Here is a 27,086-nt window from a genome sequence, read left to right on the forward strand (position 1 = left end):
CTTATCGAATACCCACACTGGAGATGTCAAATGTTGTATCTGCCCAATTCAGATAGTTTATTTACGCAAAGGTTTTACCCAGATATCCTCAATAGAGAGGGGAACAAAGGGCAACACAAGGGAGGAAATTGCTGGGGCCTTGACTGACATCTTTGTGTCCTCATTGGCTACAGATGAGATCCCAGAGAACTGGAGGATAGCTTATGTAGTACTGCTGTTTAAGAAAGGTAGCAGGGATAATCTTGGAAACTGTAGGCTGGCAAGCCTCACGTCGGTAGTAGATAAATTATTGGAGAGAATTCTCAGGGACAGGATTTATACCCATTTGGAAACAAATGGACTCATTAGCGAGAGCATTGTTTTTGTGAAGGGGCGGTCGTGCCTCACTAACTTGAGTTTTTTGAGAAGATGACAAAAATAATCATCTTTGGGGAGGACGGTGGATGTTGTTTACATGGAATTTGACAAGGTGCCGCATGGCAGACTGGTACAAAAGGTGAAGTTACAGGGGACTAGAAGTTAGGTGGTAAGATGGATATAAACTGGCTCAGTCACAGAAGGCAAAGAGTATCAGTAGAAGTGTGTTTTTCTGAATGGAAGGTTGTGACTAGTGGTGTACCATAGGGATCGGTGCTGGGGCCTATGTTGTTCGTAGTGTACATAAACGATGTGGAGGAAAACGTACCTGGTCTGATTAGTAAGTTCACGGATGACACCAAGGTTGATGGAGTGGCAGATAGTGTTGAGGATTGTCAGAGGATACAGCAGGACATAGGTAGGTTGGAGACTTGGGCAGAGAAATGGCAAATGGAGTTTAATCCGGACAAATGTGAGGTAATGCATTTTGGTACGTCTAACATCGAGGGGAAATATACCGTAAATGGAAAAACTCTTAGAAATATAGAAAGCCAGAGAGATCCGGACATGCAGGTCCACAGACCTTTGAAAGTGGCAATAAAAGTGGACAAGGTAGTCATGAAAGCAAACAAAATGCTTGCCTTCATTGGAAGGAACATCGAGTATAAAAACTGGTAAGTCATACTACAATTGTATAGAACCTTGGTGAGGCTGCCCTTGGAATATTGTACTGAATGTTGCCTGGTCTGGAGGGTGATAGCTATGCAGAGAGGCTGAATAGATTTGGACTGTTTTCATTAGAAAGATGGAGTTTGAGGGGTGATCTGATCGAGGTCTACAAGATTATGAGGGGCATGGATAGTGTGGATGGGCAGGATCTTTCCCAGGGTGGAGGGTCCAGTCACCAGGGGACATAGGTTTAAGGTCCGTGGAGCAAAGTTTAGAGGAGATGTGCGAGGCAGGTTTTTTATGCCAAAGGTGGTGAGTGCCTGGAACTTGTTGCCAGAGAAGGTTGCAGAAGCAGATACATTAACAACGTTCAAAAGTCATCTTGACAAATACATGGATAGGATGGGTGTAGAGGGATACGACACAAGGAGGTTCTGAGGGTTTTGGCCAAGATTGGTATCATGACTGGTACAGGCTTGGAGAGTTGAGGGGCCGTTCCTGTGCTGTATTGTTCCTTTGCTACAACTACAAGTTCACAAACATAGTTTAGACTGTTAATATTTATCTAACTTCTCGTAGTGCACTTGTTGAGGATTTCACTACCCAAACACACTTGCCCAGGCACAAGGGAGAATCAGACACCGTCTTCAAACTGGAGTCATGAGGCTTCATTCTTTGAGGTTTCACTGATGAAATCTCTTTGTCTCTCCTTCTTATTCTGATCTCACTAGCACTGATCTAATGCCTCCATTCATGTGCTCACAGGACAGCACTCTTCGACCACTGTTCTTTCTGATCAAAAATTGTCAAAGAATCGTGACTGACTCAGGGGCTGTAATTCTCTCAGGAACACATGATCACTGTCTGTCCAAGGCATAACAACCATTGTCCAATCAGTTACTGTGCTCACTCCCTGACCGCACATCCTGTTCTTCACTACAGACCTCCACTGTGTATGCTCCATATGCTGATACAGCCTTTTTAACCATTAGGTTTTGCTGGTGTCTTCACTTTGTTGGTGTCTTTACGAAGACCCATCAGATTAGTGTCTCTTTTACCTTGGCGATATTTCCTAGTCGGCTTAGGTGGGTGATGATTTTCTATAATAATACTAATCTTTCTTATTGTCACAAGTGGGCTTACATTAACACTGCAATGATGTTACTGTGAAAAGCCCCTGGTCGCCACATTCCGGCACCTGTTCGGGTACACAGAGGGAGAATTCAGAATGCCCAAATTACCTAACAGCACGTCTTTTGGGACTTGTGGGAGGAAACAGGAGCACCCGGAGGAAACCCACGCAGACACAGGGAAAATGTGCAGACTCCGCACAGACAGTGACGCAAGACAGGAATTGAACCTGGGTCCCTGGCGCTGTGATGCAACAGTGCTAACCACTGTGCTACCGTCAATGTAAGACCCTTACTTATATTGGGTCTCCGCGTCAGTCACTTGCCTCCGTACTGGTGTCATTAGCCAGGTCCTAAGAGGTCCCTTTATCCCACAAGAGTCAGCCGATCACTCTGCGGTGTCCCTCGACGATGCCGGGGAGCTCCGACTACTCCAGGAATATTATTATGTAGCTGCTGTGCACATACCCGGGGAAATGCGCACACACATAATCGGGCAGCACGGTAGCACAGTGGTTAGCAAAGTTGCTTCACAGCTCCAGGGTCCTAGGTTCAATTCCTAGCTTCGGTCACTGTCTATGCAGAGTCTGCACGTTCTCTCTGTGTCTGCGTGGGTTTCCTCTGGGTGCTCCGGTTTCCTCCCACAGTGCAAAGATGTGCAGGTCAGGTGGATTGGCTATGCTAACATGCTCTTAGTGTCCAAAAAGGTTAGATTGGATTGCTGGGTTACGAGGGATAGGGTGGAGGTGTGGGCTTGGGTGGGGTGCTGTTTCCAAGGGCCAATGCAGACACAATGGGCCGAATGGCCTCATCTGCTCTGTAAATTCTATGATCTTTAGGTCGGGCATTTAGGGAGCAGAACCCCTTCCTGTGGCAGTAAGTTAGCTTGCTTCTTATCTAGCTGTAATTACTGTATATTTCATCTTTATTCCTGGTATAAATAACGATAATTGTGTTTCAACCTACAAACCTGTTGACTGTAATTACTGGGCAGCCAAGGCTCAAAGATTTTGGATTGTTTATAAGAATTATTGGTTAATTCACTTGTGTTGTGACTCTGGGGCATGTGGGCTGGAATTGACCGTGCACTTGCCCAGGGTATCGTAACACTGCTCAAAATGAATCATGTAATTTTTTTTTAAAGACTAATGGTGTACATTAAAAAATGAAGGTACAATTCCCAATCTCAGTAAGGTCAATACTGGAAAAGAAATGAGCTGAAACCAGAGCACGTGAAGGAAACCTGTGTCCTGTTTGCATGGCTTGGAACTGTGTCATCCCTATCAAGTTCATAATACAGGCTTGGTTAAAAAGACATTCATCTTTGGTTTTTGAAGACAGCAAATGATGGAGGAAGATGTAAGGAGTGGGGATAAATAAACAAACAAAATACTTGATAAATCACTTAACCCCGGGCTAGAAGTTGGAGGACTGTAATTGGCCTCATCAAACTAAGGAAGCTTTGAAATATCAGCTAGGCGTCGTGTTTCTGATTTCCGACCAGTATTTGTGCTGGGAAGTGTAACGTATAGGGGAGCGAAATATCTGTGGTATTTGCTCAAATCATCTTCAAAACCCTCGTCCAGGTTTTGGTTTTGGTTGAGTGTGAAGTGATGACACATGTTACTTGTGTAAAGTCAAAATTACTTCCACACATATGGATACTGACTGAGAGTGTAGTTGAGGTGGCTTCAGTTGAGACTTTCAAAAGGGTTTTGAGTAAGCAGCTGAAGTGAGAAAAGTTTCAAGTGGGGAGTGGAACTGGTTGAATTGCTCTTGTGGAGATTCTGCATGACATGAGGGATAGAATGACCTGCACCGTAACCAGTCTGGAATTCTATGGCTTTCCCAATCTCCCGGCATCCCAAAGCAATTCTCAACCAATGAAGTACTTTTAAAGTGTATTCATAGTTTTAATACAACAGCCATATTGTATACAACAGTTTCGCACAAACAGCAATGCAACGAGAAGCAGATCGTCTCTGTTCATGGTGTTGATTGAAGAATAAATATTGCCAGGACACCCGGAGAATACTCCTGCTCTTCTGCAAAGTAGTGCTTGAAGGTCTTTTTACATCCATCTTTGGAGGACAGACATTGTATCATTTAATGTCTCAGCTCTTCAATACTGCCCTGGCGTGTCAACTACTATATCTGTACTGAAATCCTAGAGTGGGAATTGAACCCATAACTTCTTGACTCGGGGATAAGAATGCTGCCAGCGGAGTCACACTATGATTGAGCTTATTGATAGTAAACATACCACTGGCCCCATGGTGGAGAGGAAGTTGGATGGAATCTAAGACTGGATTGAGTTCTGGTGGTGGAAGGTATTTAGTTCTTTTCATTTAAAGAGTTTTACAAAAAGAGTAAAGGGATATTTCCCCACATTCTTTAACTGCTCTCTGAACTTGGTTTGTGTCACCACATAAATATATGTGTTTGTGCAACAACTGAGGAGCTGGAGCATGAACCCCAGTTCTTGTACAAAATCAGGTAAACGGACTAACACAACCCCAAAATCCCACATTCGTGACCATATTGAATTCACCACAAACACTGACCATAAAAATATGAAATTCCCTGAGATAACAAATAGTAGAATGATGGATTTCCTTCGGATCTCCATCTCTGGATCACTGGAATTCTCTCCACTGCTGTGAGCCCGGAGCCTCTTGCGGGACTTGTTGGCCATTAAAATGTGTCTGATGGTTAAAACATTGAGCAGAAGAATCAGCAAAAATGGAACTGCTGGTGTTACAATATAATGAAGCAGCTCAATTACTGCCCAGCCCAGTGACTGCCCAACATTGATCGTTACATAACAAAACCAGGGAAAATTCTGAAGCCTATATTCACCTGCATATGCAAAAAACCAGGTGATATTCTTTAAACAACTCAACATGGTCACTGTTCCCAGAACCACAGCTGCGGATTTCTGGGTGCAATATTTTATTTTCAGCTTCTGGCAACAAATGGTCACAAATCTATCAAAGGTGAAAGAGACAGTGAACCAGACAGAACAATCAGTGGTTGCAAAAATCAGGACAGCATGAACGTTACACAGAGGGATAGAATATATGAAAGTAAACTGATACCAATAAACAATTGGAATGTGTCTCAATATTAAGTCAAGGATAACGACCAGTAGATCTGCTACAGCCATGGCCACCAAATAGCAAGTAACACATTTGGAGAGACCACAGTTTTCTCGAGATAGTATCACGATCGTAACTAAGTTAGCTGTAAAGAAAGGAAATAAACATTATTCTAATAACAAAGTTATCAGTTTGAGTGAGTACTTATAGAACCTTCACTATTCAGTGAAATAAATCCTCAATTAGAAATTAATATTGCAAGGAACCTCTTTTAAATCCTTGTTTGATCCTTGTGTTGCTTTTACTGTTTTGCTGGCTGCTGGAACATTGCAGATTTTGAGTTTAAATTGCAGACTTTTTTCTTAATTTGAATTCCCCCCTCCCCTCACCCGGAAGCTGGTATTTGACGTGGCTCAATTGTGCTGTGTTGAAGTGTCCCGTGATGTCATTTTGATGGACTTGGCCAGCAGCCAATTGGCTATTCTGGGATTCCGGGTCTCATTCAATTCTCAATTGTGATTGGTGGACCCCTCCAGAAGTTTCTGGAAGGATTCTTGAAAAGAAGGCAGATTCCATTTTGTCTTTTAGTCTCTGCCTGGACCTCGAAGGCTACACACAGCAAGTCTGGACTCTCTCTATCACCTCTCAAGCTGGTGATTTAAAATGCTTCCAGCCAGCCTGTAAAAGTTCCATTGGAAGCTAACGCAGATATTTCTTAGCTGAGCACTTGTGATCTTCATCTTTCAGAATGACCTGGGAGCTGTTGGCAAGTAGTCATTTTTGTTCTGATTAGGCAACTCTGAGACCAGAGCTCTGAATTCTCAGTCACCTGTGGGATTCTTCCTGAGGGTTCATTATAAAGAGAGGGGCTGTTTGAAAACCGATTTAAAATCCTCATGTTGAGAACTGTAGATTTAGCTCAGTGAGGCTGATAGATGGTGGGCACAAGCTAGAATTGCACAGAACTGAAGGGCCTGTTGCTGTGCTGTATTGTTCTTTGTTCTTTAGGGTTTTGGCCAAGATTGGTATCATGACCGGTACAGGCTTGGAAGGCCGAAGGGCCGGTTCCTGTGCTGTAATGTCCTTTGTTCTTTGGTATCTTCTCTTTGAAAGCCCATGTCAGTGGAAGTGCAGGTGACTTGCCAAAGGAAGCCTTACAGCCTGAGAGTTCTAATTTCAGACAAACATTAGAAGATCCAAATCAACCGACGATTTCAACACTGTGCATCACTTGGAGGGTTGCCAAAAACAAAGGCTACCCCCTCAGCAGCAAAGATTCATGTCATGCCCTTTAAATCCCTGTTATTTGTTAACCTTTCCTACTCCCTCACCATGAGTCTATCTTGTATATGTCTGGGTGGAGGATGGGACAGGGTTTGGAGAATAATTAGATAAGCAGACAATTGTTTCATTAATTTCAATTTCATGTGTATCCCTACTCTTGATGTAACAGTTTCAATGTTGTACTTACAAATCTGGTCCCTGTAAGTCAATGATCAAAGATCTCTGTAAAATCTTTGAATTATTGGTTAATGCGCTTCTGTTGGTACTCGGGGGTCTGTGGGCTGGAATTGACCACACAACCACCAAGGGTGTCATAACAATATTTTGGATGAAAGACTCCTGATGAAATTAACTTTATAAGCGGTCATGTTTTTTTTCTCAACTCCAGTACAAACTACTGACTGTTGTTCAAGACCATTAAGGCTTTGAGCGAAGCTTCGCTTCGGGAAATAAAACTAAAACATTGGAATCAGTATGGGGAATCAATTGGGTTTCCTGTTGTTGATCATTACTCAGTGACAGAGGGCAGCAATGTGGTACAGTGGTTAGCACAGTTGCTTCACAGCTCCAGGGTCCCAGGTTCGATTCCCGGCTTGGGTCACTGTGTGGAGTCTGCACGTTCTCCCTGTGTCTGTGTGGGTTTCCTCCGGGTGCTCCGATTTCCTCCCAAAATTTAAAGATGTGCAGGTTAGGTGGACTGGCCATTAAAAATTGCCCTTAGTGTCCAAAAAAGGTTAGGTGGGGTTACTGGATTATGGGGATAGGGTGGAGGCTGGGTGGGCTTGGATAGGGTGCTCTTTCCGGGGGACGGTGTAGACTCGATGAGCACTATAAATTCTATGACACTGGGTTAATGTGGGAGAATCAATCGTATTACCTGATGTTGACCAATTGTTACAACACCCTGGGTGAGTGGGCAGTCAGTTCCAGCCCCACAGACCTTGCAGTCCCAACATAAGTGAGTTAACTAATAATTTGTGTTTTCCCGAGATCTTCAAACTCTGACTGCTGCAATGAGTTACAGACACCAGATTTATAAGTAAAGCATTAATAAATTGTTTATTTATAACAAGAGTAAAAGGTAAACCTAAAAAGGAAATAACAGAACATTGATCTACTTGTCTACCTACACCCAGAACCCCACCCCACCCTCTTCCCAGACACAGAAAATAGACACACAGTGTAGAGATGGGAAAAGGGTTTGAATAACGGGAACTGAAGGGAAAGGGTTGAGATGAAACTTCACTGCTGCGGTTGTGGCCTCTGTAGATGATGGACTCCTCCAAATGTGACCTTCTGCGGGAATGATTTATACAAGCGTTTGAGGACAGTGTAATTCTGACATATGACCACCAGATGGAGCTCACACAGGAGATTCATGCCAGTGCAATTCTGACCAGCCACTGCATTGAGCTCCCGTCTCCCTGAGATATTATTCGAAGTTTAAACCTGAGAATTTTACAGGCTCTTTCATTTGCCTGATCTTTGTGCCGAAACATCAGCTGTATTACAAAGAGTGTTCGCAGATTAGGTTCTTCCCAGCCATTAAGACAGATATTTTAAATGTTCCAGACTTGAGGAAAAAAACCTTGCCCTCTGGCACTCCACTAGGTCCCCTCACAAATCTGGGGTGGTATTTTCCATCTCGCCGCATCAGATTTCTAGTGCCCACCCCCGGCAGTGGGATTCTCTGGCTTGCCCGCCGGCCAATGGGGATTTTTTGGAAATACCTAGGCTTGGGAGCACTGCCAGTGGAACGGAGGATCCCGAAAGTGGAGAATCCAGCCCCTGATTGCTGCCTGTGTCTTTTAAACAAGAGTGCCTTCACAGATCTGACAGGCAACCTTTTAAATCACCTGGCAGAGAGAGCAAAGAGAAAAAATGATTTCCAGCTGCACCCTGGCTGAATCTCTTCTTAGAACTGAGGACAAAATGGAGCTCTCCAGATGACCCGCCTTCCTTCCAGAGGACTCTGAATGGCTCAGCTAATCGCAAACAACAGTAGGTAATTTCAGCCTCACTGATCGGCTGTTTGCAAAGTCTATCAAACTGACATCATGCGCTCTGTCACAGAGCCTAAAAGTGAAGTTGTGGCAAGTCCATTAGACCAGGGGGTTTCAACTTTGCCTAAAGCCTGTAGTTTTAAGGAAAAGATCTCACTGTGGCAGCAGCTAGCAAGAAGTCTTTAGATTAAAGCAATCACCAGCACATGAATCAAAAAGGAAACACAGAACACACCAACCGTATCCTAATGCAAGACAATGACATTGGGTTAGTGTGGGAAATCAACCTGTTTCCTGTTGTTAACCAACACTGGATTAGTGTTGGAGAATCAATTGGTTTCCTGTTGCTCACCAATACTCAGTGACACTGGGTTTGTGTGGGAGAATCCATTATGTTTCCTGTTGTTAGGGGCGGCACATGGCGCAGTGGTTAGACTGGGACTACGGCGCTGAGGACCCGGGTTAGAATCCCGGCCCTGGGTCACTGTGTAGATTTGCACATTCTCCACGTGTCTGCGTGGGTTTCACCCCACAACCCAAAGATGTGCTGGTTTGGTGGATGGGCCATGCTAAATTGCTCTTAATTGGAAAAGAAAAAATATGTAATTGGGTCCGCTGAATTTATTTTAAAAAAGTTTCCTGTTGTTGACCGATACTAGAATAGAATCATAGAATTCCTACAATGCAGAATGAGGCCTTTTGGCCCATCAGGTCTGCACTGACCCTCTGAAAGAGTACCCTACCTAGGCCCACTCACCTCTTTATCCTGGCAAACCCATAAACTAACCTACCATGGACACAAAGGGCAATTTAGCATGGCTAATCCACCTAACCTGCACTTCCTTAGACTGTGGCAGGAAACTGGAGCACCCGGAGGAAACCCACACAGACACGGGGTGAAAGTGCACACTACACACAGTCACCCAAGGCTGGAATTGAACCCAGGACCCTAGCAGCAATGCTCATCACTGTACCACCGTCCCACCACCTTGTCTACGTGAGTTTCAACGAACAAAAAACAAAGAAAAGTATAGCACAGATCTAGCCTTTCAGCCCTCCAAGTCTGCACCGACCAACCTAAAACTTTCTACGTTTCCGGGGTCCATATCCCTCTATTCCCATCATATTCATGTATTTGTTGACACCCCTCAAACCTTACTATTGTACCTGCTTCCTACTCCGATAGCGAGTTCCAGGCACCCACTACCCTCTATGTAAAAAGACTTCCCTCGCACATCTCCTCTAAACTTTGCCCCTCGTGCCTTAAACCTATGTCCCCTAGGAATTGACTTTCCACCCTGGGAAAAAGCTTCTGAATAACCCTCTCCACATCCTGGATGTGGCGACCAGACCATTTCCAGACCAGACCAGGCCACTTCCTCTGGGTGCCCCGGTTTCCTTCCACAATCCAAAGATATGCAGGTCAGGTGGTTTGGCATACTAAAATTACCATTTAATATCCAAAGGTTAGGAGGGATTAAGGGGTTATGGAGATATGGTGGGGGAATGGGCTGAAGTAAAGTGTTAATTGGAGGGTCGGGGCAGACTTGGGCTGAATGGCCTCGTGCACGGTAGGGGTTCTTATGAAAGGGATTAATTGGAGGGGTGAGGCCATGGAGGAATTTGAACATCTGAATGCAAATATTAAAATTGAGAATTTGAATATTTCACCTCCATCTTTGGTTCCATGTTTGGATTCCTCCCGGTCAGGATTTTGCCCATGACACAGTATTGAAACAACTCTTATCCAAGTCACAGATGACTTCCTATGACCCCCCTCATCATTCATAAGAACTCAGAGCAGGAGTAGGCCATCTGGCCCCTCGAGCCTGCTGCACCATTAAATGAGATCATGGCTGATCTTTTGTGGACTCAGCTCCACATTCCAGCCCGAACACCATAACCCTTAATCCCTTTGTTCTTCAAAAAACTGTCTATCTTTACATTTAAAACATTAAATGAAGGAGACTCAACTGCTTCACTGGGCAAGGAATTCCCTAGATTCACAACCCTTTGGGTGAAGAAGTTCCTCCTAAACTCAGTCCTATATCTACTTCCCCTTATTTGGAGGCTGTGTCCCCTAGTTCTGCTTTCACCCACCAGTGAAAACGACCTGCCTGCATCTATTCTATCTATTCCCTTCATAATTTCATATGTTTCTATAAGATCCCCCCCCGCATCTTTCTAAATTCCAACAAGTACAGTTCCAGTCTACTCAACCTCACCTTGTAACCCAACCCCTTCATCTATGGGACTAACCTCGTGAATCTCCTCTGCACACCCTCCAGCCTCAGTACGTCCTTTCTCAGGTAAGGGGACCAATACTGAACACAATGCTCCAGGTGTGGCCTCACTAACAGTAGAGGTACAAATATGCAGGCAGATTATAGAAAAATGTCGGAGCAATAGGGTGGTTGTGATGGGAGATTTCAACTTCCCCAGCATTGAATGGGATCCGTGTAGTGTTGGAGGCGTAGATGGAGCAGAGTTTGTAAGGAGCATCCAGGAGAGTTTTTTAGAGCAGTATGTAAATAGTCCAACTCGGGAAGGGGCCATACTGGACCTGGTATTGGGGAATGATCCCGGCCAGGCGGTTGATGTTTCAGTCGGTGATTACTTAGGGAATAGCGATTACAATTCCGTAAGTTTTAGAATACTCATGGACAAGGACAAGAGTGGTCCGAAAGGAAGAGTGCTAAATTGGGGAAAGGCAGAGTATAACAAAATTTGGCAGGAGCTAGGGAATGTGGATTGGGAGCAGGTGTTTAAGGGTAAATCCCCATTTGAAATTTGGGAGTCTTTTAAGGAAAGGTTGATTAGAGTGCAGGACAGACACGTCCCTGTGAAAATGAGAGATTGAAATGGCAAGGTTAGAGAACCAAGGATGACGAGTGAAATTGTGAGACTAGCTAAGATGAAAAAGGAAGCATTCATAAGATCGAGGCCACTCAAAACTGATGAAGCTTTGGCGGAATATCGGGAAAGTAGGACAAATCTCAAACATGCAATAAAGAGGGCTAAAAGGGGTCATGAAATATCTTTGGCTAACAGGGTTAAGGAAAATCCCAAAACCTTTTATTCATATGTAAGGAGCAAGAGGGTAACTAGAGAAAGGATTGGCCCACTCAAAGACAAAAGAGGGAATTTATGCGTGGACTCAGAGGAAATGGGTGAGATTCTTAATGAGTACTTTGCATCGGTATTCACAAAGGAGAGGGACAAGACGGATGTTGAGGCTAGGGATGGTTGTTTAAATACTCTAGGTTGAGTTGTCATACAGAAGGGGAAAATTTTGGGTATTCTAAAAGACATTAAGGTGGAAAAGTCCCCAGGTCCGGATGGGATCTAGCCCAGGTTACTGAGGGAAGCGAGGGTTGAAATAACTGGGGCCTTAACAGATATCTTTGCAGCATCCTTGCTAATGTTGTCAGTTTGTTTCAGAAGGTTAGCAGGGAAAATCCAGGGAATTATAGACCTGTGAGCTTGACGTCAGCGGTAGGCAAACTGTTGGAGAAGATACTGAGGGATAGGATCTATTCACATATGGAAGAAAATAGACTTATCAGTGATAGGCAGCATGGTTTTGTGCAGGGAAGGTCATGTCTTACAAACCTAATAGAATTCTTTGAGGAAGTGACAAAGTTAATTGATGAGGGAAGGGCTGTAGATGTCATATACATGGACTTCAGTAAAGCGTTTGATAAAGTTTCCCATGGCAGGTTGATGGAAAAAGTGAAGTCGTATGGGGTTCAGGGTATACTAGCTAGATGGATAAAGAACTGTCTGGGTGACAGGAGACAGAGAGTGGTGGTGGAAGGGAGTGTCTCAAAATGGAGAAGGGTGACTAGTGGCATTCCACAGAGATCCGTGCTCGGACCACTGTTGTTTGTGATCTACATAAATGACCTGGAGGAAGGTATAGGTGGTCTGATTCACAATTTTGCAGATGATACTAAGATTGGTGGAGTTGCAGATAGTGAGGACGACTGTCAGAGAATACAACAAAATATAGATAGATTGGAGAGTTGGGCAGAGAAATGGCAGATGGAGTTCAATCCAGGCAAATGCGAGGTGATGCATTTTGGAAGATCAAATTCAAGAGCAGACTATACGGTCAATGGAAGGGTCCTGGGGAAAATTGATGTACAGAGAGATCTAGGAGTTCAGGTCCATTGTACACTGAAGGTGGCAACGCAGGTTGTTAGAGTGGTCAAGAAGGCATACAGCATGCTTGCCTTCATCGGGCGGGGTATTGACTACAAGAGTCAGCAGGTTTTGTTACAGTTGTATAGGACTTTGGTTAGGCCACATTTGGAATACTGCGTGCAGTTCTGGTTGCCACATTACCAGAAGGATGTGGATGCTTTAGAGAGGGTGCAGAGGAGGTTCACCAGGATGTTGCCTGGTATGGAGGGTGCTAGCTATGAAGAAAGATTGAGTAGATTAGGATTGTTTTCATTGGAAAGACGGAGGTTGAGGGGGGACCTGATTGAGGTCTACAAAATTATGAGAGGTATGGACAGGGTGGATAGCAACAAGCATTTTCCAAGAGTGGGAGTGTCAGTTACAAGGGGTCACAATTTCAAGGTGAGTGGGGGAAAGTTTAAGGGAGATGTGCGTGGAAAGTTTTTTGCGCAGAGGGTGGTGGGTGCCTGGAACGCTTTATCAGCGGAGGTGGTAGAGGCGGGCACGATAGCATCATTAAAGAGGCATCTAGACAGGTTTATGAATGGGCGGGAACAGAGGGAAGTAGACCTTGGAAAATAGGAGACAGGTTTAGATAAAGGATCTGGATCGGCGTAGGCTGGGAGGGCCGAAGGGCCTGTTCCTGTGCTGTAATGTTCTTCTTCTTTGTTATACAATTGCAGCATAACCTCCCTAGTCTTAAACTCCATCCTTCTAGCAATGAAGATCAAAACTACTTTTGCCTTCTTAATCACCTACTTTTTGCGACTCATGCACCAGCACACCCAGGTCTCTCTGCATAGTGACATGTTTTAATATTTTATCATTTAAATAATAATCCCTTTTGCTGTTAATCTGACCAAAATGGATAGCCTCACATTTCTCAACATTGTATTCCAACTGTCAGACCCTAGCCCAGGGGTGGGCAAACTTTTCCGTGCAAGGGCCACATTCAGAAATTCAAAATTCACAAAGGGCCGCATAGTATATTAAGTAAAATAATTACTTCACCCGGTTATGATTCTGGGCGCCTCATATAGAACATAGAATAGTACAGCACAGAACAGGCCCTTCGGCCCTCGATGTTGTGCCGAGCAATGATCACCCTACTCAAGTCAACGTATCCACCCTATACCAGTAAGTAACCCAACAGCCCCCCCCCCATTAACCTTAAAAAAAAAATTAAAAAAAAAAAAAAAAATTAAAAAAAAATTTTTTTTTTTTTTTTTTTAATGACTTGGTGGGCCGCAGAAATACCTTTGGCGGGCCGCATGCGGCCCGCGGGCCGTAGTTTGCCCACCCCTGCCCTAGCCCATTCACTTATCCAGATCCCTCTGCATACTTCCGGTATCCTCTGCACTTTTTGCTTTACCACTCATCTTAGTGTCGTCTGCAAACTTGGACACGTTGCACTTGATCCCCAACTCCAAATCATCTATGTAAATTGTGAACAATTGTGGGCCCAACACTGGCTGAGGGGCACCACTAGCTACTGATTGCCAACCAGAGAAACACCCATTAATCCCCACCCTTTCCTTTCCATTAATTCACCAATCCTCTATCCATGATACTACTTTACCCTTAACGCCATGCATCTTTATCTTATGCAGCAATCTTTTGTGTGGCAACTTGTCAAAAGCTTTCTGGAAATCCAGATATGCCACATCCATTGGCTCCCCATTATCTACCTCACTGGTAATGTCCTCAAAAAATTGCACTAAATTAGTTAGGCACGACCTGCCCTTTATGAACCCATGCTGCATCTGCCCAATGGGACAATTTCCATCCAGATACCTCACTATTTCTTTCTTGGTATTTCTTCACTCTGGTATGCATTCCATCAGGGCCAGGTGACCTGTCTACCTTTAGCCCCATTAGCTTTCCCATTACTACGTCCTTAGTGATAACAATCCTCTCAAGGTCCTCACCTATCATTGCCTCATTTCTATCAGTCACTGGCATGTTATTTGTGTCTTTCTCTGTGAAAATGAAAATCGCTTATTGTCACAAGTAGGCTTCAAATGAAGTTACTGTGAAAAGCCCCTAGTCGCCACATTCCGGCGCCTGTTCGGGAAGGCTGGTACGGGAATTGAACCGTGCTGCTGGCCTGCCTTGGTCTGCTGTGAAGACCCAACCAAAAACACTTTTCAGTTCCTCAGCCATTTCCGCATCTCCCATTATTAAATCTCACTTCTCATCCTCTAAAGGACGATTCCTGACCTGTTTTCAGCTTTAAACATGACTGACCATATCATCCTACCCCATCACATCTCAACTGTTATCCCAGCTGATTGGTAATCCGCTCGTCTGGTTACATTTTTACCACTCTAATCATATCCAGAAAATCACTGCTTACCTCTGGTATGCACCAAGGATCTATACTTGCACCCCTCCTATTATTCATCCAGATGCTATCCAGCCCCTTCACAGAAGAACATAGGAGGAGGAGTAGACCATTCAGACCATTGAGCCATCTCCACCATTCAAATTGATCATGGCGAAATAGATTTCGTAAAACCAGATCAGACATTGCACCCTCCCTGATCCATTGCCAATCTGTTCCCCATAACCCACTGTCTTTCTGTCCCCCATATGCCATTGTCTATCTGCCCGACATAATCCATTGTCTATCAGCTCCATAGCTCATTGCCGGTATGACCCCCCATAACTGATTGGCCATCTGTCGCACCCCCAATCACCCATTATCTATCTGTCCCCCAATGACCCATTGTCTACCTGCCCCCCAAGGCCCATTGTCTACCTGTCCCCCAATGACCCATTGTCTACCTGTCCCCAATGACCATTGTCCACCTGTCCCCAATGACCCATTGTCTACCTGTCCCACAATGACCCATTCTCTACCTGTCCCCAATGATCCATTCTCTAAATGTGCACCCAATGACCCATTGTCTACCTGCACCCCCCAATGACCGACTGTCTACCTGTCCCCCCAATGACCCATTGTCTACCTGTCCCCCCCCAATGACCCATTGTCTATCTGTCCGCCAATGACCCATTGTGTACCTGTCTGCCAATGATCCATTGACTACCTGTCCCTCAATGACCCATTGTCTACCTCTCCCCCCAATGACCCATTGTCTATCTGTCCCCCAATGACCCATTGTCTACCTGTCCCTCAATGGCCCATTGTGTACCTGTCTGCCAATGACCCATTGACTACCTGTCCCTCAATGACCCATTGTCTACCTCTCCCCCCAATGACTCATTGTCTATCTGTCCCCCAATGACCCATTGTCTATCTGTCCCCCCCAATGACACATTGTCTACCTGCCCGACATAATCCATTGTCTACCCCCCCGCCATCACCCATTGTCTATATGTCCCCCAATGACCCATTGTCTACTTTTCCCCCCAATGACCCATTGCCTACCTGTGCCCCAATGACCCATTCACTACCTCGTCCACAATGACCTATTCTCTACCTGTCCCCCAATGACCCATTGTCTACCTGTCCCCCCCAATGACCCATTGTCTATCTGTCCACCAATGACCCATTGTCTATCTGTCCACCAATGACCCATTGTCTATCTATCCGCCAATGACCCAATGTCTATCTGTCCACCAATGACCCATTGTCTACCTGTCCACGAATGACCCATTGTCTACGTGACCCCCCATGACCAATTGTTTACCTGTCCGCCAATGACCCATTGTGTACCTGTCCGCCAATGACCCATTGTGTACCTGTCCGCCAATGACCCATTGTCTACCTGTCCCCCAATGACCCATTGTGTAACTGTCCCCAAAGACCCATTGTGTATCTGTCCCCAAATGACCCAGTGTCTACCTATCTGCCTATGACACATTGTCTACCTGTCCCCCAATGACCCATTGTCTACCTGTCCCTCAATGACCCATTGTCTATCTGTCCCTCAATGATCCATTGTCTATCTGCCCTCCATAACTCATTGTCCATTTGTCCGCCAATGACCCATTATCTATCTGCCCCCCCCAATGACAAATTGTTTAACTGTCCCCTCCAATGACATATTGTATACCTGTCCCCCCAATGACCAATTGTCTTCCTGCCCCCCAATGACCCATTGTCTCCCTGCCCCCCAATGACTCATTGTCTGCCTGCCCCCCAATGACTCATTGTCTGCCTGCCCCCCAATGACTCATTGTCTGCCTGCCCCCCAATGACCTATTGTCTACCTGTCCCCCCCATGACCCGTTGTCTACCTGTCCCTCCAGCGACCCATTGCTACCTGTCCCACAATGACCCATTGTCTATCTGTCCCACAATGACCCATTGTCTACCTATCTGCCAATGACACATTGTCTACCTGTCCCTCAATGAACAATTGTCTATCTGTCCACCCAGTGACCCATTGTCTACCTGTCCCCCCAATGATCCATTGTCTATCTGCCCCCCATTACCCATTGTCCATCTCTCCGCCAAGGACCCATTACCTACCTGCCCCCCCCAATGACCCATTGTGTAACTGTCCCCTCCAATGACCCATTGTATACCTGTCCCCCAATGACCAATTTTCTACCTGTCCACCCCATGACCCATTGTCTACCTGTCCCTCCAGCGACCCATTGCTACCTGTCCCACAATGACCCATTTTCTATCTGTCCACCCAATGACCCATTATCTTCCTGTCCCTTAATAACTCATTGTCTATCTGTCCCCCAATGATCCATTGTCTATCTGCCCCCCATAACACATTGTCCATCTGACCACCAATGACCCATTATCTACCTGCCCCCCCAATGACCCATTGTTTAACTGTCCCCTCCAATGACCCATTGTATACCTGTCCCCCCCCAATGACCAATTGTCTACCTGCCCCCAATGACCCATTGTCTCCCTGCCCCCCCCATGACCCATTGTCTACCTGTCCCCCCAATGACCTATTGTCTACCTGTCCCCCAATGACCCATTGCTTACCTGTCCCCCCAATGTCCCATTTCCTACCTATCCCACAATGAGCCATTGCTTACCTGTCCCCTAAAGACCCATTGTCTACCTGTCCCCCCATGACCCATGTCTACCTGTCCCCCCATGACCCATGTCTACCTGTCCCCCCATGACCCATGTCTACCTGTCCCTCCAGCGACCCATTGTCTACCTGTCCCACAATGCCCCATTGTCTATCTGTTCCTCCAATGACCCATTGGCTACCTATCCCCCAGTGACACATTGTCTACATGTCAGTCAATGACCCATTGTGTACCTGTCCCCAATGACCCATTGTGCACCTGTCCCCTCAATGACTCATTGCCTCCCTATCCACCAATGACCCATTGCCTACCGTCCGCCCAATGACCCATTGTCTTCCTGTTCCATCAATGACCCATTGCTTACCTGTCCCCCAATGACCCATTACTTACCTGTCCCCCAATGACCCATTACTTACCAGTCCCCCCAATGTCCCTTTGTCTACCTATCCCCCAATGACACATTGGCCACCTATTCCCCAATGACCCATTGCTTACCTGCCCCCCAAAGACCCATTGTCTACCTGACCCCAATGACCCATTTTCTACCTGTTCCGCAAATGACCGTTGTCTATCTGTCCCCCAATAACTCATTGCCTACCTGTCCTCCCATTGACCCATTGTCTATCTGTCCCTCAATGACGCATTGTCTATCTGTCCCCCAATGATCCATTGTCTATCTGCCCTCCATAACCCATTGTCCATCTGTCTGCCAATGACCCATTGTTTAACTGTCCCCTCCAATGACCCATTGTATACCTGTCCCCCCAATGACCCATTGTATACCTGTCCCCCCAATGACCAATTGTCTACCTGCCCCCCAATGACCCATTGTCTCCCTGCCCCCCCCCCAATGACCCATTGTCTTCCTGCCCCCCAATGACCTATTGTCTACCTGTCCCCCCCATGACCCATTGTCTATCTGTCCCTCCAGTGACCCATTGCTACCTGTCCCACAATGACCCATTGTCTATCTGTCCCACAATGACACATTGCCTACCGTCCGCCCAATGATCTATTGTCTACCTATCCCCCAATGACCCATTGTCTTCCTGTTCCATCAATGACCCATTGCTTACCTGTCCCCCAATGACCCATTGCTTACCTGTCCCCCCAATGTCCCTTTGCCTCTCTATCCCCCAATGACCCATTGCCTACCTATCCCCCAATGACCCATTGCCTACCTATCCCCCAATGACCCATTGGCTACCTATTCCCCAGTGACCCATTGCTTACCTGCCCCCCAAAGACCCATTGTCTTCCTGACCCCAATGACCCATTTTCTACCTGTTCCGCAAATGACAGTTGTCTATCTGTCCCCCAATGACTCATTGCCTACCTGTCCTCCCATTGACCCATTGTTTACCTGTCCCCCAATGATCCATTGTATACCTGTCTCCCCAATAACCCATTGTCTTCCTGTTCCCCCAATGACCCATTGTCTAGCTGTCCCCCTAATGACCCATTGTCTAGCTGTCCCCCTAATGACCCATTGTCTACCTGCCCCCCAATCACCCATTGTCTACCTGTCCCTCAATGACCCATTGTCTACCTGTCCCTCAATGACCCATTGTCTACCTGTCCCTCAATGACCCATTGTCTACCTGTCCCTCAATGACCCATTGTCTACCTGTCCCTCAATGACCCATTGTCTACCTGTCCCCCTAATGACCCATTGTCTAACTATCCCCCTAATGATCCATTGTCTACCAACCCCCCAATCACCCATTGTCTACCTGTCCTTCAATGACCCATTGTCTACCTGTCCCCCAATGATCCATTGCTTACCTGCCCACCAAAGACCCATTGTCTACCTGGGCAGCAAGGTAGCATTGTGGATAGCACAATCGCTTCACAGCTCCAGGGTCCCAGGTTCGATTCTGGCTTGGATCGCTGTCTGTGCGGAGTGTGCACATCCTCCCCGTGTGTGCGTGGGTTTCCTCCGGGTGCTGCGGTTTCCTCCCACAGTCCAAAGATGTGCAAGTTAGGTGGATTGGCAATGATAAATTGCCCGTAGTGTCCTAAAAAGTAAGATTAAGGGGGGGGGGGGGGGGGGGGGGGGGGTTGATGGGTTACGGGTATAAGGTGGATACGTGGGTTTGAGTAGGGTGATCATTGCTCGGCACAACATCGAGGGCCGAAGGGCCTGTTCTGTGCTGTACTGTTTTATGTCTATGTCTATGACCCATTGTATACCTGTCTCCCCAATGACCCATTGTATACCTGTCTCCCCAATGACCCATTGTATACCTGTCTTGCCAATGACCCATTGTATACCAGTCTCCCCAATACCCATTGTATACCTGTCTCCCCAATGCCCCATTGTATACCTGTCTCCCCAATGACCCATTGTCTACCTGTCCCCCAATGACCCATTATCTATCTGTCCCCCTAATGGCACATTGCCTACCTGTGGTGATCATGGGTGATTTTAATCTTCACATAGATTGGGCAAATCAAATTAGCCACAATGCCTTAGAGGAGGAATTCCTGGGATGTATACGGGATGGTTTTCGTGACCAATATTTACAGAGAATTTACAGTGCAGAAGGAGGCCATTTGGCCCATCGAGTCTGCACCAGCTCTTGGAAAGAGCACCCTACCCCCTACCCAAGGTCAACACCTCCACTATCCCCATAACTCAGTAACCCCACCAAACACTAAGGGCAATTTTGGACACTGAGGGCAATTTATCATGGCCAATCCACCTAACCCGCACATCTTTGGACTGTGGGAGGAAACCGGAGCACCCGGAGGAAACCCATGCACACACGGGGAGGATGTGCAGACTCCGTCCAGACAGTGACCCAAGCCGGAATCGAACCTGGGACCCTGGAGCTGTGAAGCGATTGTGCTATCCACAATGCTACCGTGCTGCCTGTGGAGGAACCAACATGTGGAACCAATATGTTGAGGAACCAACCAGAGAGCAGGCCATCTTAGACTGGGTACTGTGTAATGAGAAGGGAGTCATTGCAAATCTGGCTGTGCAAGACCCCTTGGGGATGAGCGACCATAACATGATGGAATTTTTTATCAAGGTGGAGTGTGAGGTAGTCAATTCAGAAACTAGGGTGCTGAATCTTAATAAAAGAAACTATAAAGATATGAGGCGTGAGTTGGCCTTGATAAATTTGGGAGAGTTACTTAAAGGGATGACAGTGAATAGGCACTGGCAAACATTGAAGGAATGCATGGGGAACTGCAGCACCTGTTCATTCCTGTCTGGCACAAAAGAAAAATCGGTAAGAGGACAAATCCATGGCTTAAAAAGGAAATTGACCAAGAAAAATAATAGGTATGAGGATTGGGAGCAGTTTAGAATTCAGCAAAGAAGGAACAAGGGATTGATTAAGAAGGGGAAAGTACAGTATGAAAAAGAGTTGCAGGGAACATAAAGACTGACATGAAGAGAAAGAGATTAGTGAAGACAAATGTAAGCCCCCTGCAGACAGAATCGGGGGAATGTATAATAAGGGACAAAGAAATGTATACCTGCAAATGCAATTGAATACGTACTTTGGTTCTGTCTTCACAAAAGAGGACACCAGAAATGTTGGAGAATAAAAGATTTAGTGAGAGGGAAGAACTAAGGGAAATCAATATTAGTAGAGAAATGGTGCTGGGGAAAATTGATGCGACTGAAGGTAAAAAATTCCCCAGGGCCTGATAATCTGCATCCCATGTGTTTAAGGAGGTGGCTCTGGAAATAGTGGATGAATTTATGGTCATCTTCCAGGAGTCTAGAGGCTCTGGAACAGTCCCTGCAGATTGGAGGGTAGCTCATGTCACTCCAATGTTCAAAAAGGGAGGTAGATAGGTAGATTTCAGGGATAATCCAGGGAATTATAGACCTGAGAGCTTGACGTCAGTGGTAGGCAAACTGTTGGAGAAGATACTGAGGGATAGGATCTATTCACATTTGGAAGAAAATAGACTTATCAGTGATAGGCAGCATGGTTTTGTTCAGGGAAGGTCATGTCTTACACACCTAATAGAATTCTTTGAGGAAGTGACAAAGTTAATTGATGAGGGAAGGGCTGTAGATGTTATATACATGGACTTCAGTAAAGCGTTTGATAAAGTTTCCCATTGCAGGTTGATGGAAAAAATGAAGTCGTATGGGGTTCAGGGTGTACTAACTAGATGGATAAAGAACTGGCTGGGCAACAGGGGACAGAGAGCAGTGGTGGAAGGGAGTGTCTCAAAATGGAGAAAGGTGACTAGGGGTGTTCCAGAGGTTTCCGTGCTCGGACCACTGTTGTTTGTGATATACATAAATGATCTGGACGACGGTATAAGTGGTTTGATGAGCAAGTTTGTAGATGATACTAAGATTGGTGGAGTTGCAGATAGCGAGGAGGACTGTCAGAGAATACAACAAAATATAGATAGATTGGAGAGTTGGGCAGAGAAATGGCAGATGGAGTTCAATCCAGGCAAAGGCGAGGTGATGCATTTTGGAAGATCTAACTCAAGAGCAGACTATCTGGTCAATGGAAGAGTCCTGGGGAAAATTGATGTACAGAGAGATCTGGGAGTTCAGGTCCATTGTACCCTGAAGAAGGCAACGCAGGTCGATAGAGTGATAGGAAGGCATACAGCATGCTTGCCTTCATTGGACGGGGTATTGAGTACAAGAGTCGGCAGGTCATGTTACAGTTGAATAGGACTTTGGTTAGGCTACATTTGGAATACTGCGTGCAGTTCTGGTTGCCATATTACCAGAAGGATGTGGATGCTTTAGAGAGGGTGCAGAGGAGGTTCACCAGGATGTTGCCTGGTATGGAGGGTGCTAGCTATGAAGAAAGTTGAGTAGATTAGGATTGTTTTCATTGGAAAGACGGAGGTTGAAGGGAGACCTGATTGAGGTCTACAAAATTATGAGGTATGAACAGGGTGGATAGCAACAAGCTTTTTCCAAGAGTGGGGGTGTCAATTACAAGGGGGTCACGATTTCAAGGTGAGAGGGGGGAAGTTTAAGGGAGATGTGCGTGGAAAGTTTATTACGCAGAGGGTGGTGGGTGCCTGGAATGCTTTGCCAGTGGAGGTGGTTGAGGCGGGTACGATAGCATCATTTAAGATGCATCTGGACAGATATATGAACGGGTGGGGAACAGAGAGAAGTAGACCTTGAAAAATAGACAACAGGTTTAGATAAAGGATCTGGATCTGCGCAGGCTGGGAGGGCCTTCTTTGTTCTAGAGAGAAAGCAGGGAATTATAGACCAGTAAGTGGTTGTGGGGAAAATTCTTGAATCCATTCTCAAGGACTTTATAGCGGAACATTTAGAAACTAAAGGCAGGATCATTCAGTCAGCATGGATTTATGAAGGGAAAATCATGCTTGACAAATCTGTTGGAATTATTTGAAGTTGTAACAAGTACAGTTGACAAGGGAGAGCCAGTCGATGTGATATATTTGGACCTTCAAAAGGCGCTTGACAAAATCGTGTCAAGTGACAAAGAGATTATTGTGCAATATTAAGGTGCATGGGTTTGGGGAAGTGTATTGAGGTGGATAGAAAACTGGTTGGCAGAGAGGAAACAAAGAGTAGGGATTAATGGGTCCTTTCCAAATTGGCAGGCAGTAACCAGTGGATCGGTGCTGGGACCCCAGCTATTCACAATATATATAAAAAATTTGTATGAGGGAACAAAATGTAACATCTCAAAGTTTTCAGATGATACCAAGTTGGGTGGGAGGGGGAACTGTGACGAGGATGCAGAGATCTTACAGCAAGGTCTGTACAGGTTGGACGAGTGTGCAAATCAATGGCAGATGCAGTATAATTTGTATAAGTGTGAGGTTATTCACCTTGGCAGCAAAAACAGGATGGCAGGTTACTACCTGAACGGTCGAAAATTGGGAGAGGGGAGTGTGCAGCGGGACCTGGGTGTCCTTGTACATCAGTCGCTAAAGGTAAGCATGTAGGTGTAGCAAGCGGTAAAGAAGGCTAATGGTATGTTGGCCTTCATTGCGAGAGGTTTTGAGTACAGGAGCAGGGATGTGTTGTTGCAATTATACAAAGCCTTAGTGAGACCACATCTAGAATATTATGTGCAGTTTTAGTCTCCCAGTGGCAGGGACTTGTGTTAAAATAGCAAGCGACAGGAAGGACAGGGTCCTGAATGTGCACAGACCAAAGGTGCTCTGCAAAATGATCACCCAGTCTACATTTGGTCACTCCGATATAGAGGAGACCACATGGGGAGCAGCGAATGCAATAGACCAAATTGAAAGAGATGCAACTGAAACACTGCTTAACCTGGAATGAGTGTTTTGGACCTTGAATATCAAACATGGAAGAGGTAAAGGGACAGGTGTTACACCTTCTGCGATTGCATGGGAAGGAGCCATGGCTGATGGGAGGGGAGGTGGGTATGGTGGAGGAGTGAACTAGATTATCTTGGAGGGAATGGTCTCTGCGGACTGCTGACAGAAGGAGTGAAGGGAAGATGTGTTTGGTGGTGGCATCAAGTTGGAGTTGGCTAATATAGCGGAGGATCATGGTTGCATACGGAGGCTGGTTGGGTGAAATGTGACAATGCGGGGGACTCTATCCTTGTTCTGAGAGGAAGGGGAAGGGGAGAGGGTGGGAGATGGACCGCACACTGTTGAGGGCAATGTCAACAATTGTAGGTGGGTAATCATAGTTGAGGAAGAAATCATGGTCTTTGCGCACACTGGACCCTGACCTACCTGTTGCTTGCCATTTTAACACAAGACCCTGCTCCCATGCCCACATGACTATCTTTGCCTGCTGCAGTTTTCCAGTGAAGCACAATGCAAACTGGAGTAACAGCATCGCACCTTCCGGTTAGTCACGCTACAGCCTTTCCGGACTCAACATCGAATTCAACAACTTCAGATGGTTAGGTCGACCGCACCTCACCACCTTTGTTTTCATTCCATTTCATTTTTCTTTTGATAAATTTAGAGTACCTAATTCATTTTTTCCAATTAAGGGGAAATTTAACGTGGCCAATCCACCTAGCCTGCACATCTTTGGGTTGTGGGGGTGAAACCCATGCAGACATGGGGTGAATGTGCAAACACCACACAGACAGTGATCCAGAGCCGGGATCGAACCTGGGACCTCGGCGCCATGAGGCAGCAATGCTAACCACTGCGCCACTGTGCTACTCATTCCATTTCATGTTAACTGTCTTTTATCTTTTATTTCTTCCTTTATCTATATATATATATTTCCGCCCCTATCTGATCCCCCCTACTGGCCTTTTCTCCCTTTTGCTTCCCGCTTCCCCCCTACATCTGTTACACTCTGATTGTAGTTTCTCTGCTGTTTGGCCTTTCATATCTTTTATTCTTTCTAGGGACTGCCATTAGCACTCTTTCCACTTAGTTTCTGTGGCTATTAGTACTCTTTTCCTTTGGTTTCTGTGGCTATGACTCATCTTTCATTCCCTCGCCTCACAATATAAATATCTCCCACTTTCTATGCCTTTTAGTTTTGACAAAGGGTCATCTGAATTCAAAACGTTCATTCTTTTCTCTCCTTACAGATTTTGCCATTCCTGCTGAGATTATGCAGCATTTTCTCTTTTGGTTCCATTGTCTATCTGTCCCCTATAACCCATTGTCTATCTGTCCCCATAACCCATTGCTTATCTAGCCCCAATAATCCATTATCTATCTGTCCCCTGTAACCCATTGTTTATCTGTTCCCCAAAACCCATTGTTTAATCTATCTCCCATAACCCATTGTTTATCTACCCCCCATAACCCATTATCTATCTATCCCCGTGACCCATTGCCTATCTATTCCCGATAATCCATTGTCTATCTGCCCACCATAACCATTGTCTATTTGCCTCCTTTGACCCATGTTTATCTGTGTCCCATAAATCATTGTCTACCTATCTCCCATGACACATTGTATATCTGTCACCCATAATCAATTGTTTATCCCTCCCCCATAATGCATTTTCTATCTATTTCCCATAACTGATTGTATTCCCCCATTGTCCGCCCCCATAGCCAATTGTTCATCTGACCCCCCTGCTCACCCCCCCCCCCCCCCACCCCCACAATAACCCATTGTCGATATGCCCCGCCATAGCCCATTGTCTATCAGAAATCTTAATACACATCAGGTTCCATAACTAAGTGACCAATCCCCAGGTCCATTTCCTCACCATCTCTCTTACTCCATCTCAAAATGATCAAATCCCTCGTTTGACATACTGTTCTGGATGAACAAATGTTTCCTCCAAATAAATATCCTGGAAGATCTAAGCTGCTTTTTTCAGTCCCCACCACTAACTCCATTCCTCAGACACTGACTCCAATCCTCTCAATGGCAATGAGAACTAGACCAAAGTAGACTGCTCAGAGAGATGGTGCAGACATAGTTTGGTAAAACATGTCTGGGTCAAATATTAGACATTGAAACTGCATTTCCACCTCTGTAACATCAGTTGACTCCATTGCTGTCTCAGGTTTTTGCTGCTGAAATGCCTATCCATGTCTTTGTTACCTCCAGACTTGACTATTCCAACTCACTACCAGCCAGTCTCCAATGTTCCATTTGCTTTGACAGCTGAAGGGATTTCTAGATGAGCTCAGTTTGTTGAGGCTTATCCAAGGTAGCATTGGGATAGCCAAACTGGTTGTAAAAAAGGCATGGGTGGAGAATTATGTAGAAGATGTGTTCTTGCAAGGGTGGAGCTAGGTGATATGATAGAGATGGCAGTGGGCAGAGTTGGTCAAAGGGCGGATATGGAATTGTAAATCAATTTTGGATCAAGTATAAAGACAACATTAACAGCCTGGTTCCAGGTGAGACATTGACTGGGGAGGGAGATGAACTTGTTGGAAGTTACGGACTGAAGACAACCATTGTATCTTCCCAAGAGTGAAACAACAAGAAATAATTTTGTGAAAGATAGTTTTCAGATCTAACGTTTGGATATAGAAATTTACCAACAGCATCAAACAAGATAGAACAAAATAAAACATCCGTAATATATCTGGCAAAGGGTTGTGGAGTTAATCAGAGACTTAACGGGAACAATAACAGCAAGAAGGGGATAATAAATGTTCGGAATGCAGTTACCAATGGTTTCGAAAGTTAACAGACTTACCAGGAACACCAACAAAGGCAAGGAGAGGATAGTAAACCTTCTGAATAATCAGGAGTGCCAACTTTATCCGGTGTGTTAAGGGTAATCTATCATAATACATAGACAGATAATCAAACTCCCAGGAGAAACTCTTGTCCTTTTGTGTAGCATTCCAATCCATTATACTCTGGTTGCAAGCCATTCCAAAATCCTGCCCTCAGATTCTGAACTCTCCTCTTTTTAGGTTGTGCTGATCCTTGTTAGTGCAGACTTATATTATGGAACAAAACAGTGAACTCAGTGGCT

General features: G+C 45.5%; 1 protein-coding gene across 1 annotated transcript; it reads right to left on the reverse strand.

The window, feature by feature from the left end:
• Positions 1–4,061: 4,061 nt before the first annotated feature.
• LOC119952353 (probable G-protein coupled receptor 139) lies at positions 4,062–27,086 on the reverse strand. Its single transcript, XM_038776046.1, has 2 exons — positions 26,802–27,086; positions 4,062–5,399 (listed from the first exon to the last, which is right to left on the reverse strand). Exons 1-2 carry the CDS (start codon positions 26,980–26,982, stop codon positions 4,501–4,503), a joined length of 1,080 nt encoding a protein of 359 aa, XP_038631974.1. The 5' UTR covers positions 26,983–27,086; the 3' UTR covers positions 4,062–4,500.

Source organism: Scyliorhinus canicula, chromosome 17 (genome assembly GCF_902713615.1).
Source record: "Scyliorhinus canicula chromosome 17, sScyCan1.1, whole genome shotgun sequence".
In the NCBI taxonomy this organism is placed as follows: Eukaryota; Metazoa; Chordata; class Chondrichthyes; order Carcharhiniformes; family Scyliorhinidae; genus Scyliorhinus; species Scyliorhinus canicula.

What these genes read in the sequence shown, in the direction of transcription:
- LOC119952353 (XM_038776046.1), bottom strand. Translation starts at nt 26,982, where the DNA reads ATGGCTTGCAACCAGAGTATAATGGATTGGAATGCTACACAAAAGGAC. An exon ending in TGCCTTTGTTGGTGTTCCTG is followed by an intron (nt 5,400 to 26,801) that starts GTAAGTCTGTTA and finishes CTTTCTTTACAG; the next exon opens with CTAACTTAGTTACGATCGTG.